Below are 15,603 nucleotides of genomic sequence, written 5' to 3' on the forward strand. Positions count from 1 at the left end.
TTATTTTTTTTTTCTTTACTGTAGAGTTTTTTTTATTAATCAAACTTCTTCCCCTCCCAATTTAGAGTAGTATATTTATGGGGCTCATTAGCCTCATCAGATCACACAACCAATGAAATTCGATGAATATTGATGAAATAAATAAATAAAGCATCAAACTTTGATTTGACACCACAGATGAGTATGTTCTCATCTTTCTGCAAAGTGCAGCATATCACATTCTGTGTGGTCATAATCTGAAGGGAAAAAACCTTCTCAGGATAATTTATCTGTTTGCCTTTTTACTTCTTTCTGCAGTCTCATAATCATTACCTGAAATCTGATAAGTATGCAGACAGAAAGCTCTAATGGTTAATTTAATGACGTTCCCAGGGAGGAAGAGTGCATGTAACAGGCACATCATATGAAATGCATGACTGAATCTTCCCTCCCTTTAGCTATCAGTGCGTCCAAGAACAGAAACACGTATTCATCAGTCACGCCGGTATTTACTTTGGAGGAGACCATAGCACTCCTTTCATTACAGTGTAAATTAGTATGTTTCCAGGGCTAATATCTTTAGTAATATCCACTTATTACATAATCCCAAACATCCTGTTTGAAAAAGTACTTCAGCCAGTCATGAATCATTATTTAAATATCCCTTTGTTAGGTGTTGCGTAAATTGATGTGTTTGACTTTGACTAAAATAGATTTTAAACAAATCAAAACATGATAGATACTGTTGTCCAGTGTTATTCTTTATGACTTTTTATGATTTTTTTTCCATATTTTTTGCAAAAAAAATTCAGCAACGTATAATTTTCCCTTTATTTTATACACTTACTAAACACTGTGTTGGACTAACTCGTAATATCCAAATAACATACATCAATATGTGATAAAGTTATAGTTGCATGAGCAGATTCTATTAGTGTTCTAAACACCATGACTTTAACTCATTTAATTTGGGGTTTTGGTTGTTTTTCAGTATGTAGCATTTGGTTTGTCTTATTTTATGCATCACTTACTCTATTTCAGAGATTTGCAGATTTATTTGGGGGGTTAACAGGCACATTTGTATAACAAACAGAAAACGTCTTCAAATGCTAGATAACTAGCAAATCCGTCCGACTGTTTATGCTGTTCCTTTACAATTTCTTTGTTTTTTTGTCTTAAGAAATTAGCTCAGCTTAGAAAGCTATTTATGTGCTTTTTATTGGTCTATTGTTGAGAAGAAATTAACAATAGGTAATGTCTCCAAGATGCAAAATAAACTGCAGAGAAATTTCAGAAAAAAACAACAACTTCTGAACTGATTTAAGGAGCAATTACCTTTGCCTGGCTCATCCATTGAGAAAGCCTTGTTTTCCATGAAAACTTTCTGAGAGCTGTGCTCCTTCAGGATCGTCTCGTAACCGACTCCTCGGTTCATGTATCCGTTCTCTCCGTAGTCTTCCTCTGTCTCTTCATCACTGTTCAGACAGCAGATCTGAGGGATGGTGTAGAGAATGATGAACACCCAGGCGTTAGCCACCAAAGCGATGGCCAGAGTCGGGTCGTCCCATGTCGGGCCTCCAGTTCGCTCATTCCCGTACACATACATGACGATCCAGGCCACCCAAATACAAATAGAGATCAGGCTTATCACCAGAATCAGAGCACCTTCCTTTTTCCACTCTGCGTATTTGCCTGCCATGATGGGCAGACTTGCCAGGAAAGTAGCCAGGATGAGAACCATCACGTAGATCAGCGCCATGACAAAGTCCTGGTTTGCAATGTTACAAGGTGTTGCTGTGGCTCTGATGGGTTCGACAGTGGTGTTGGGGAGTAGCGGGTGGCGAACGACTGTGATAATCAACCACTCCGTGTTGATGACAACCTCCACCAGCCACAACCCTAACGCGCCCAGCCAGAGGACCCAGGTTCGGGGCCCGACATTTCTCCTGGCCTGGATGTTTAGCCTGACGCACTGCATCAGGAGACAGGCAAAGCAGCCACCAAACAACACCCCAAAGAGAAATCTCCGTGAGGCACAGGTGGAAAAATCCTTTCCCACAATGAAGGCGAAGGTCAGACAGAAAAGCCCAGTGGTACAGAACAGGAAGCTGGCATCAAGAGCCACAGAGTTTTTATGGTTTGGGTTTTTTATGAAGGGCACGCTGGCCAGAAGCGAGATGAAGAGCACAACAGAGAAGACGATGCCAGCTGCCGCAAAGGCCTCTAACACGATCCCCCAGGCGGCACTGCGGTCGCACAAGTTGTAATAGAGGGAGTCCAGGTCGGAGCCACAGCCCGGAGGGGTCATATTAGCAGCCATAGCGCCAAAAATGTGTCGATGCTGGACAGTACCTGTTCAGACAGAGAGAGAAGGAGCAACTGAGAAAGATCTGATATCAGCTGATATTAAATCAGGTTCAAAATACGTCATCAGAGATAACTAAAAAAAACACAGTGGTCTACGCCCAGTCCTGCAAATATCCCACATATATGAGTCAAAACACACTTGACGTACAATGTTGGAATGTTTGGTTTGAAAATATGTAATCATAGAGAAACGCCCCTGATATTCCAAACTGCATCTAGAAACCACAGAAACCATGGGGAAGGGTGGCATTTTTCCCAACCCTTCATCAGGTTAATCAGTAACTCATTCCACTGATACAATCTCCAGGCTATAGAAAACAAAACTGATTAAATCAGATAGTAATGTCCTTAGAAATAAAACCACATAAAGATGTTTTTTACTTTGGGAATCAATAGTCAAATCTTTTGTCCTCCTGCTGCCTTTTGCTCTTTGTTCTCATTCCAATTACACAGATCAGTCTCAGAGCCACACCAATAATGTGTTGGTGGATGGACCTTCATTCACTCGCATCAACCATGTCTCTAGGACAACAAATATTTTCTCTTATTAACCTAATAGAGAGAGGATTCAACCAAAAAGAAGGTACTCTGGTTTTCCGGGTGTTACTATGTATCTATAAGAAGTTAACTTTGAATTTTTCATGGTTTGTGCTATTCCTAACAATATAACAATAAAAGTAAAACCTTTTTAGGAAATGCACCTGTCAATGTACACTGTCAGAGAACAATAGGGCAACATAATTTGGTTGGAATATATTTTCAAAGATATCAGCTGATACTCTGATGAAAGAAGCTGAAAATAGCAAATGTAAGAATCAATTTTATACTACCAGGTTTTAGAGTTTACAAACATCAACAATAAGAGTTTTTATTCATCACATTTTCCTGCCTATAATAGCTAAAGCACCCAATGTTCTATGGCATTTCTGAATGTTCAAGGCTAGAAAATCCAAGGTTTAGTCACATGCCATCACAAAAGAAAGCTACAAAGTTTCCAGACATCTAACATACTGCTCGCTGTGTCCAGCATCATAGTAATAAAATTCACTAAGATTAGATAAAGAAACTCATTGGAGGCAAAACTTTCGGAAGATCTCAAATGCTAGGATTACTTCAAGGAGTGAAATGTTTACTGAGAAAACAGGAAACAAGCTAAAATACAAACACATCTAATCTTAAATGAAACCGGATTAACCCAACATGTATCAGGTTATATTCTAATCATGTGAACCCCAGCCTTCAACTGATTAGTTTTTAAGTTATATCGATGATCTGAATAGTTTTTTCATCATCAAATAACTGTAAAACTGTAAAAACTAATCAGTTTTGATACATTGATCAAACTGAACCACAGGTTTATAAAAGAGTCATTACGCATTAAATGGAAAGACGAAAGCTAAAATAGAAAAAAATTGTTCACACCCTTGCTGAGTCAAATCTTGGAAGAAAGAGATGTTCAATTTGAAACTAATTGAACATCTATCAAGAATGGCATGTTTTTGAGGGTACAGAAGCACAGTTTAGGTATCTAAATGTACAACAAAATAAATCATAACACTTCTGGAAAAATGCCCTGATGACAAAAAATAGAGATGTTACAGAAACTTCTTAACATCAATAGTGGCGCACCCTAGGGTTGTGTCAGTTCACCTCTTCTGTTCACCTTATATACCAAATATTAAAACACTAAACAACTCAATTATCAGATTTTTAGATGACACATCAATTCTCTAATTTTCAATTAATCGATTAATAATCGGATAGCAAAGATTCCTTTAAGAAGATTTTATACAGAAACAAACCAGCTGAAACTAAAATGTTTTGATGCGTGCCAATTTTTTTTTTAGTCTTAAATACAAAATATTTATAAATTTTTTTAATACATTTTTAATTGATTACTGAAATAGTTGATTATTATTCCAATATTTGATTAATCCAATTAAATTTTTCAGCTTTAGTAAATATATAGGAAAAAAATCAATGCATGGATATGCCAAAATTTTGTTCAACTTTGTCTATCAAAAGAAGCCTAAAGTAATATCATTTTGGATCAAATGAAGAGCATTCGAAATTTAGCTCACAGCTTCAGTAATATGGCTAGAAACCAACAATCACGTTTAAAATCTGGGTGTATTGATGGACTCAGACATGAACATATACAGACAGCATGAAAGCTGGCCTTTGATTACTTAAAGAACATCTCCAGGATTAAATAACTTATTTCTTAGCAGGACCTTAACGAACTAGTTCATGTGTTTATCTTTAGTAGAAGTGAATACAGCAACTGTGTCTTCGTAAATCTGCCTATAAAGTTGATCAGAAAGCTGGAGTTGTTCCAGACTGCTGCTACCTGTGTCCTCACTAAAACTGAGAAAGTAGAGCACATCCCCCATTGCTAAAATTGTTATAGTAGCTCCCCATCCCTCAGAAAATGGACTTCAAAATACTAGTCTAAATCACTCCAAAATGCATTAGATTTGTTGTAATATATTTAATCAGTCTATCAACTGCCAAAACCTCGCAGGTCTTCTGTTCTTGTCAATCATGAAGGAAAATGAAATTAACTGTTCCTACTAAACACCAACCGGGACGCATTGGAATGAATGCAATTGATATGCATTAAAAAGCTATTTGGCTGGTAAGTGCACTGTTGATTAACCTTTAATTAAATCTGACCTTGATTAGCCTAATCTTCTGGATTTTAGCAGCTGTGAAAGAAAATTTCCCCCCCACTCTACTCTGTATATTTCAGTCAATTAATCTATGTTTAATGTTATCTGAATTTAGCCTATAGAGACTAAGATTAGGATTGCTATCACTAGTATCAGTACTGATAAAGACCTTTACTACCACATCCATCAGCTCCACATGGACATCTGAACACCTCTGCAGCTTTAGCTCCCGCTTCAGGGAACACCTATGAACAAGCCGTATCCAAGCAATATTTGAGTGTTACCGGTCTTATCCCACCCCGGATCTTGGACTTTTTTATTTTTTTTACAACTCTGCTGAGAGGCTCCAACTATCTTAGCCCACTGCTACCTGGTTTATCCCCTGTGCAGATGCACAGTAACAAACCTAAAATCAAGCACTCTTTTTATTGTTAATATACCTGAGGGCTTTATTTACTGACAAATGAGTAATAACAAAAAAAACACTAAAATACCCCAAAAAAAAACATACCTTCATGATGCATCATTCAGAAAGAACTTTGTACGCATATAAACTTTGTCATATAACATGAATATTCCACTTTAAAACGCACTGGGGAAGCATACAGACGAGCAAAGAAAATGTTTAAACCCCAAAGAAATTAAACATAATTGGACATAGGAATGGACTCAAGTTTCTCCACAACAGTGAGAGAAACAAGCAAAGAAAGACTGAGAAGTATTGCTGCTTAACATTGGTGGTTAAGTTGATTTCAATAACAAAGGGGATGATAAAGAGCACCCACAGTAAGTGCTATATCTAAAAGAGAAACGGGACTAAACACTGAAAAAATAAGCTTGACTCTATCAGCCCTTCACACCTCTTCTACAGACTTGATTGATATTTTTTTTTATAAATAATGACAGGGTGAAATCAGTTGTGTTTTTGGACACAGACAATAAAATCTTCTAAAGACCAGATTGTTTTATCATGACCTGGTATAGAAAGCTAGATTGAAAAGAGAAATGTCCCACGATTGTAAATTGGAGACCAGAAATAGAACCATAAACTTTTTGATTTGTTTAAAATAATCATACAAGTAGAAATACAGTGACTGATTAATTGACTGAAGCTATAACGCCTGAAAAACAATAAAAGCCATTCAACCAAAACAAAAACCCGCTTAATCTGTGTTAAAAGCATAAAACAAAAAAGAATTGTTGACTGTTTTTGTGTTTAGAGCGCAATTAACGGTGCGTAATTTCCAGCGAAATTCTTAAAAGCTTTAACTTTACAATCAATTGTCCTTTTTAAAATTAAACGAATGAAAAAAAATATGAAACTCTAAGTACACTGATCAAAATGTGTCTAAGTTAGAAATATTACATTTAGGTCTCTATTTAAAGTAAAGTTGATTCTATAACTTTCTAAGCGCTTACTGTACCAGCTGTTCCAGCAAATGTCAAAGTCTATTTTTCTAAAATCTCGCCCATCTTAAAACGCTCCACTCTCATTCTGAACAGATGTTTCTGGAGTCTAGCCCAGATGGTTTATCGTAAAATAAACCTGAATCCGAGTATGATTTGCGGCTTACCTGGATGTTCTGTGTAGTTTTCACTAAAGAGTCAGGATCGCTCAGCTCCTCCTGGAACAAACCGCGGCGCACAGGTGGATGGAGAAACTCTTCCGCTGGAAAAAAATAGGTCCGACAGGGAGCGGTTGCGGACTGATACGACGGATATGTAGCACACAGACCAGGGATGTGAACCTGCGCCTCCACCTTTGGACACTCAGGCTAATGACTGTTTTCCTTAAAAAGTTACCAAAAAAAAAAAAAAAAAAAAAAAAAAAAAAAAAGGGGACGAAAACAAAGGAACAGACAGACAAACTAAAAATTTCTGATTGCTGCAGTCATTGACTTTGCAGGGGTTTAGACTGTGTTGACAGTAGGTGTTTTGCCATTAACCCTACAGCAATTCCTTACATCAAACGTGTATGTGGTGACGGTGGACAGGAAAAACTACCTTTAAACAGAAACCTCCGACAAAACTAGGTTCAGGTTCAGCAAATTGGGGATTTGAGAAAACAGAGACAGAGATAGAAGCTCTGATCAATAAATACTTTACTCTCTCTAGGAAAGAGACAGTTAATCAGATGAGCTCTTAGCCTATATCAAAAAGGATGATAAAGATTAGGTGCAGTAAGTAACAGTAAAGTATGATTCTGATGATGTCTAGAAGAGAGACGGGACTAAACACTGAAAAAGAGGCCCAACTCCATTGTCTATAATTGGAGGTGTTGATTGCAGCAGCCAAGCTGAAATTTTCCTCTAGCAGTCAGTGGTCTTCCAGCCAATCTAAACTAGGTCAGATTAACCTAACGTGGCGAGAAAAAGCAAGAGAACATAAAGTTAGGGGGTTGAACGAACAAATATTGTAGACTTGTAGAATAGAGATAGAATGAAGCTGAATGATGAAAAGTGGCCCATATGTCTTCCTGCAGTCAAAGCTGAAAGCAGTATAATCATAGAGGTAGGATAACCTGAGCCACACTGTAAGCTTTAAAGCTTTAAGTCAAGTCTTAAAAGTAGATATCATGTCTGCCTTAACATTTTGTTTGAATTATGACATTTGTTACATTTCATTACATTATTTGCACAGAACGACACCTTTTTGACCACTTGGTCCAGAACCTTAAGGCATACACCAGATTTTCAGAAAAATTAACAGTTAAAAAAAAGAGTCAACTGAAAATGTTCTCCTACTTTCTTCTCTTCAAATGTCTCTTAGGCTGGCACCCCATTTATGTCATATCTCTGGTCCACAGATGTAAATTCTGTCCACAGTTTAGTTAGCATGGAGTCGAACGCATGTCCTCCTGGAATTAAAATAAATCATGTGATGTTTTTTATTGGTATTACCAGGTTTGACATGAAATTGACACCATATTTGATACCATATGTGTTGATGGAGGTACTGTGGAGTACGTTAGCAGCTTTTTAAAATGTGATTGTTTTTGCAACTTGCGGCATTTTTTTCTCTGCATGCATTTTGTCTGTTAGCGTCATTTATCTATATGGGTTTTGTGTTTGCAGAATTGCTGCACTTGATATTCTGTGATTCCATTTTCTTCTCTATTTTTTCCTCTGTCTTGTGTGTTAGTTCCATGTTTTTATGTTTACTAGGTTAATTTTCCAGTTCCATTTTTGTTTGTTAGTCAAACTTTTGAGTTTGCTACTCTCTTTTTTATGCTTGTAAGTCTCATTGTTGTCTTTGCAGCACTTTTTGTATTTGCACTGAAGTTATGTTTCTGAGCAATGTTTTCAGCCCTTGGCCACCACATTTCCGGCCAGCTTTTGACATAAAGAACATTTTTTGCAAATATCTTGAGATTTTTCAATCTTAGTCAATTTATGAATACAATGATGCATAAAAAATCTTCATAGGAATTCATTAAATTTAGAGACTTGATCAACTTCTTTATTATTCCTTAGATAAATCTGGCTAAAGAGGAGAAATGTGGAACTTTATACTTAAGGCAAAGTACTCTTGCAAATGTTCTGGTTAAAATATTTCACCTAGGGACTCAAATAAACTCTATTGTCACTATGATGTAACAACATTTCTTATGTTTTATGGATTTAAAATTTATTTTGAAATTCAGGCCTTTAGCTTCTGTTGACCAAAAAAGGCTTTTGATTATTAATATTATCTTTTTTTTTTGTTAAATCCTTTTTATCTAGGAACATAATCTGAAACCGGTAATTAGACATATTCAAAAATGCATTGGGAATACCTGGTGTATGTAGCGCTAATTATGCCCTATAGAGTTGATTTTTCTCTCTACGTCATTTTTAATGCTCATTAAATACATAATGTTGAATGTTTAATTAGAAAAGGCCAAATAAAAGTGGGTACATCTAGTGCTGACAGAAGATGAGTCCATATACTTTTTGTACTGGAATTAAAGAAGTTTATGCAGTTATTAGACATAAGTCTGTATATGTCTGACCTCATGGCAGAAGCAGAAAAACACCAAGATATATGACATATTATTGGAAAGTGTAATTGTCTAATACTTTATTGCAAAAAACGTTCTAAATCGTGTCTTTATTTTCACCACTACTGATGTTATTTAGTTTATTCCTGAAATCAGAATAATGATTTTTCAAAAATTCCATACTTTTGTCTCTTTGTATGCATTTTATTTTCTTTGTATTATACCAGAAGGTATAAAATATCTACCTTGGTGTCTTATTTTTGGCCACTAAATGTGTTTCAATGTTATTCTGTTGTACAGAGACATCTAGTGGTGAAATTAGGAAATACAGCACTGGGGAATAGACAAGAAAACATGACAGAAGAAGCATTTTTAAAATATTAATATTATGGTTTTGAAATTAAAACAGAGATCAAACATCAAACTTGAGTGTCTTAATATTTCACACAAAAACTCTGTGAGTTACAACTGCAGAACACTATGGTGTCAAATAGTCAAGTGCTGTGCAAATTTACTTATCTCAATGTTAGCCACAAGATATATTCTGATTTAGAAATAATTTAGTTGACTCTCACTTTATGAAAAAAAGATTGCAACATATTTAATTTTGCAGAACAGCACAGTCTCCAGCGTAATACGTTTCCTTTATTGCAAAATATTGTCTTGAAAAAGGTGAAAAAGGAATTCATCTATGATTCAACCAACGGGACAGCAAACAGAGAATTAAAACTTAACTATATTAAGCAACCAATTAAAAAATAAAAGTAAAAGACACAAAATGGCTTCTTAAGTTCTTCATAAGTTTTGTAGTTAGGCCATTTTTCTTTTAGCTAATTTTATTGTTGCTTCCATACCTGGAATTTTTCCAAGCTCATAACATAAAAATTTTTTTTTGTACTTTTAGTATCTTTAGTATCACCCATAATGGCATCCCTGTTAAAGATGTGCAAGAACCATTTTAACCTTAACATCCACCAAGGAATATAGTGTGCCTACCTTGGTCATTTGGGTTCTGGAGGGATGTTTTAAAAAATATTACAGACAGAAAACTTCACACTTCAAAGTTTTAAACTCATTGTTATCTCAATGTAAAAATATGTTTCTCTACTGAGGCAGCTGTTTGTTCAATAAGAAAAAAAAAGACTAAAGAAAAAGGAAAATATTTAAGTTATACAATCTGACAAATGCACCAAATACTAGTCAATGGTAGATTATAGAATCTCACATTGCTAGCCAGGATTTGTTTTCAGGATGCAATGTTGAAAAAAAAAAAATTCTTACTTCATCTGTTAATATTACTGCTGTTTTTCTTTGTTAAATTTTTGTTCTTACTTTGAAAAAGCACAAATTAGTACCCATTCACATTTAAAAACAAATAGTAATATCACATTTTTTAAATGGTAACAAAAATTCCAGATTCTTTACTTTATGAAACATTTTCCTTCATTCTTTAAAATGTAAAACTATCCTTTAAATAAAAGTCTTGATTTTGTAGAGAACTGATATCAGTTGAAATAAATTCATTGTAAAATCACGAAACCTAACAATTAACGAATCTGCTGACCTTAATTTGAAGTTGTTTTTAATTACACTTTATTTTATAGTTAGATGTACTGAGAATACTGTTATGAAAAAAGCAAAAATACATTTTTTCATACATGTTTCAAGATATATATGCATATCAATCTGGAAAAAATGCACACTGAAGAGAGGCAACAATTAGAGAGCTTTACTTAAATGAGAAATATAGCCTTTGGCACTCAGACATCGGTGGAAGATGCAAGTATAGAGAATCCTTATACTATGATTAAGCAGATAAATAAGTATAGGTATATCTTTCCCTGATAGGCCTGACACTGGTGCTGGAATAGATGCAGAAAGAGGAAGGGAGCGAAATAAAAACGAGGATGATGGTAGAGATGGGGTGCCAGATGAGTTGCAGCTTGATGCAGAAGAAGTTGTTGCATGTACAAACGGTCCTTTGGTGGAGCCTGGCGCCGGGCTCATAATTGCACGATTGAATGAGAGGTGAGGCTGAATTGAGTCTTTCAGGCTGAATTTTCACTTGAGTTTCAATAAACAATATGTTAAGAACTGGGGTTTCCTCTAATACAATTTGGGAATATAGGATTTTGTGCTTTTCCATTAGACAATTTTACAACAACCATCTTATGCAGTTTTTGGGTGTTTCTTTAACAAAAAGTAGAAAAATAATCCAAACTAAGCGCTAAAGAATAAAAGATAGTAAAATTAAAATAGTGCAGTCCAAACATAGGAAAGAATATAGTAAGTATTTTATGAATAATATTCTGTCTGAAGGAGGGTCACACTGTAATTGTAATTCTTAAAGTAAATATTTTAAATGACCTAATAATGGTACAAAGTGAATTCAGGTTGTATTTATTCAATCAGAACTAATCTGATGTAGGTAGGACTTCTTTTCTTCTGAGGACAGCTTGTATTTGCTGATAGTGCCTTTAAGGTGTGTTAGGTTTCAGTCAATTATTAAAGGAACAGTCTGTGCAAAAACTCACATTTGTTGCTCAAGAGCTGTTGTTTGCAGCTTCATTTGCTCCGAGCAAAGAGGCTGATCTTTGCACAGTAGTTTGAACTAGCTCCTCCATTTGGCCCTCGCCGATAGGAAGTCATGCTTTTAGCTTTCCATTCCTGTAATTAAGTACTCCTTCTGGACTTGGAACCTGTGATCTGGACTGAATGTCTCTCATCACCTCCCTTTGTTCAGATGCTCCATTGACTTTTTTCCAGATATAGATCAGGAAACATTTGAGCTCCGCTCTATCTCATTCTGGAGCTCATCCCATATTACATCATCGGCGCAGGTCTTTCGGGCTGCTTTCACATTGATAACTTAACAGGCTCTTAAATTCAAATCCCCAGAGAGCTATTCAAGGTGAAATATTGTTCTTGTTGGGCCTCCTAATCTAGCAGCTGTACTTGAAATGAAACTGGTTAATTATTGATTACATTTCTTAAAATCAGACACCTCCCACTATGAATTTATTTGTTTTTATGACACCTTCCACATAGTTACCTACAATTCTTCATGTTTGATTTAAAATTGAAATCTGAGATAAAAATTTCCCTTTGCATGGAAAATAGATAATGTGTTAATGAATAAAAAAAGTAACTAAAGCAATTAAATTTACTGAAAAATCCCCCTAATAATGGATAAATAATTATCTTTGATTAAATGAATCTGTTTACTTAGCATAAGTATTTGAATAAAACACATATTTCTAATAGAAACGACGGCTGTGTATGAATAATTATATATTTTTGACATGTAAATGTTGCTTTTTCTACCATAAGTAAATCTTAAATAAGGTAAATGTAGACACCAGAGTGTTAACAAATTAAAGGAAAGAACATGAACTGTAAGTGTTGTTGCTGGGTTGTTTTTTTTGTAAGGGAGATGGAGTGCCAAATCTTCACGTGAAAAGTTGTCTGGAATGGGCAAAAAAATAAATTTTAATGGATGCAACACATACAGTTATTTATGCATTCATTTTTTTTCTTTTTTATCAGGAGAGTGCACATTTGTAACAGCAACATGCTTAACTGTGCTGTGGCATCCTAGAATAAGCATAATTTATTATAAACAGCAGAAACAACATGCTAATAACAATAGCAGTAACAATATATTTGAACTTTATTGATCTCACATTGGAGAACTTTAGCTCTGCATTTTAACTCATACCCTTGGGGAGCAGTGGGCTGTCATCGTGGGGTGCCCAGGGAGCAATCGTGGGTTAAGCGGCTTGCTCAGAGACCCAGACTGGAAGGCTGTGGGCGTGGGGCTCGAACTCAGAACCTCAGGATTCCAAGCTCTATGTCCTAACCACAAGGCTGCCACTCCTCCCAGTAGTAAGAAAACAATATCATACAAGTGAAATGTATCATTAACACCACATACACCACAAACGGCAGTAGTATATGGTTTAGCAAAAGCAAAATAGCAACAACGAACCTATTATTAATGAAGAAAATTAACATATTATAAAGATTCAGAATAAGATCAACATTGATACCTGCACAATTGTTAAACCAATAAATAACTATAATTTCAGAAAATATCAGAATTCCCACATTAATAAGTGAAACACAAGATGGCAGTAGAAGGAGTTCAGTTTTGAAAGGTCTAGTTACTAATTGGTTAGTTTGAATGTAAGTAATATAAGCTATATGTATTGAAGTATTGGAATTTTGTTCAGTTTCCTAGAGGCTCACACAGAAAAAGTTGAGTGACTAAAAACTGTTTTTCTAAGGTAATACAGATCCTTCTGGAAAGTCCTCTAGTGAATCACAGTGGATGCTTCTGGGACTAATAAAATCACTAACAGGTGGTGGGGCCATCCTACTGTAGGATTTTATACATCTGACAGGTGTTTGTTAACTTGATAAGATTATTCCAGCCTCAAATACTATTACTACTTTTTCCTTACACAAAATGAATGGTAATAAATTGATTTTTTTTTTGTTTCAAAAAGGAAAAACAAGCAAACTCAAATGTCCTTCGTTTTTGTGTTTGCTTCTCTTGTGACACATTTTTAGGGTACAGTGCGCTTTAAGTAAACCTGTCGAACTTCCTTTGAGCGCCCATTAGCTTTAACTTCCGGCCTCTCTTGAGTGAGTGAATCTGTCAACTTCTGAAGTGTTTCATCTGATGCGTTGCAACAGGAAGAAGGGCTGAATAGGAGCTGAGTCCGTGGGGGAAATCAGCAGGTGTTTGAACAGGCACAAAGAACAGGTGGCAGGCAGGCGCAGCGACGTGTCTATGTGGGGGTTCACCTGCTCCATGAAGCCTTCACCTCCCACCTGAAATCTCTGCTGCTCGACTCTAGACGCGGCAGCAGTAATTTAACAAATCCGAAACTCTTCAGACACCTCTTCATCTCTGCATCCCATAATTATTAAATAACTGTCATCACTAGCTCTATTAGAACCCTCTGTTTTTGTCAGGCAGCAGGACACTTCTTCAAAGAAATGTGTGCGTGAAGTCAAATAACTAAGGCTATGCCTCATTCCTTAGTCTGACATTAGGAATGAACACTACATCTCTCACTGTTACTCTAAACATAAAGATGAAGCGGATGGTTTAAACTGGGAACTTCAGATGTGAGTGTGTGGGAGGAAAGAAATTTAGAGTGTATACAAAGAATAAAAAAAGCTCTACTAGTAATATTTGGACCAACAGCTTTGATAATAATTCATCGGAGTAAATTTAAGTAATGTCACAACATTTATAGTCATTCAGGATTAAACCGTTAAAGATGCAGCTGTGTAAAGTTCAACCCAGCATGTCTTAAAGATTCATCAAAAGACTAACAACAATGTAAAAGTCTCCCTGAATCTTATTTTTTACTATTTCAGTCTGAATCCCAAAATTGGCATCTGGAATGGTCACATATACTGACCAATAAAAAAATGTGTCCTAGATAGATTGCTGAGCTAATTCTCTGTTGCATGATTTTACTAAACAAGCGATCTGACCAACAGATAATTCAATGGCTTGGAGGCGGCTTACAGCAGCAGCTCATTAATGTTGAGTTGTTTAGAGAGTTTGAACTTGTAATGGCCACACGCGGAGCAAGCTTACCTGCTAATTGGACATTAAAAAAAAGAGGTTGATGTGATATCTTAGGAAATTTTGAGTATTTCAGTCAGCAGTGTAATTACATGATATTTCTGCTTCCTGGTATAGTATGCAGGAAATTAAATATGAAAGAGAATTAAATATTGCTGCAAGGGAATGGAATATGAAAATGGAAAATAAGAGAATGAAGAAAAAGCCCTAGCAGAGGCTCATTTATTTTTTAAATGAATTTATGGTATTCTCAATAAGTAATAGTTTAGGAGTAATTTACAATTCCATCCAAACCTGAAAGTAAACTTACAAATGATTGAAATATACATATGCTGGATTTTTGTCCTATGATGCCTTTTGAATGTGCACAGAGCACCCCACCTGGTAAATATTAGTGAACATGTGCACAAGCTCTGTAGCTGTGGAGCAGGAAACGATTGCAGAAAAGAAGGTCAAGTGAAAATGGATGTTTATTGCAAAATAAATTATACAAAATTACATTGAAAGCTAAGAAAAACAAGGCAAGGAACAGTGGCAGAGTCACAGATGAGAAACACACAGCTTATTGTGCTGAGGAAGGTGTGGAGAATGACTACCAAGGCTGGCATTGACAAATGTGAAGCAAGTGATGCAGAAGGTGAAAAGGGAGAATCTTAGTGAGAGAGACTAATTAACAGAGATTAGCTAATCTAGACAGCTTTCGAATATTTGTTTAAAAAAATAATTCTAACATTCAAACTGTTTTAGACGAATTAAAGTGCTTTGCTCATTAACACTGAACCAACACACATGCCAAAAAGGTGCAGAAGTCTGAATGAACATTACACAAAACACCTGATTTCATTGATTGCCTCAAAGTGTTGCTGAATACCATTTTAGTTCAGGATGGAGCTCCATCAGGCTTGCTTACTTTGTGTATTTATTATATGTTTGTATGTATGTATGTATGTATGTATGTATGTATGTATGTATGTATGTATGTATGTATGTTGAATGTATGT

At 35.6% G+C, this 15,603-nt stretch overlaps 1 protein-coding gene across 2 annotated transcripts in view; it reads right to left on the reverse strand.

The window, feature by feature from the left end:
- gprc5c (G protein-coupled receptor, class C, group 5, member C) overlaps positions 1-6,660 on the reverse strand; it is a 16,489-nt gene extending 9,829 nt beyond the window's left edge. For both annotated transcript variants that reach the window (XM_015383500.1, XM_015383499.1), the window contains exons 1-2: positions 6,593-6,660; positions 1,315-2,331 (exon numbers count right to left, since the gene is read on the reverse strand). In XM_015383500.1, the coding sequence (XP_015238986.1) occupies positions 1,315-2,299 (985 nt within the window). In that variant the 5' untranslated portion in view covers positions 2,300-2,331; positions 6,593-6,660. The remainder of the gene's footprint in view (positions 1-1,314; positions 2,332-6,592) is intronic.
- Between the last annotated feature and the right edge of the window lie 8,943 nt (positions 6,661-15,603).

Source organism: Cyprinodon variegatus, unplaced genomic scaffold (genome assembly GCF_000732505.1).
Source record: "Cyprinodon variegatus isolate N-32 unplaced genomic scaffold, C_variegatus-1.0 Scaffold286, whole genome shotgun sequence".
In the NCBI taxonomy this organism is placed as follows: domain Eukaryota; kingdom Metazoa; phylum Chordata; class Actinopteri; order Cyprinodontiformes; family Cyprinodontidae; genus Cyprinodon; species Cyprinodon variegatus.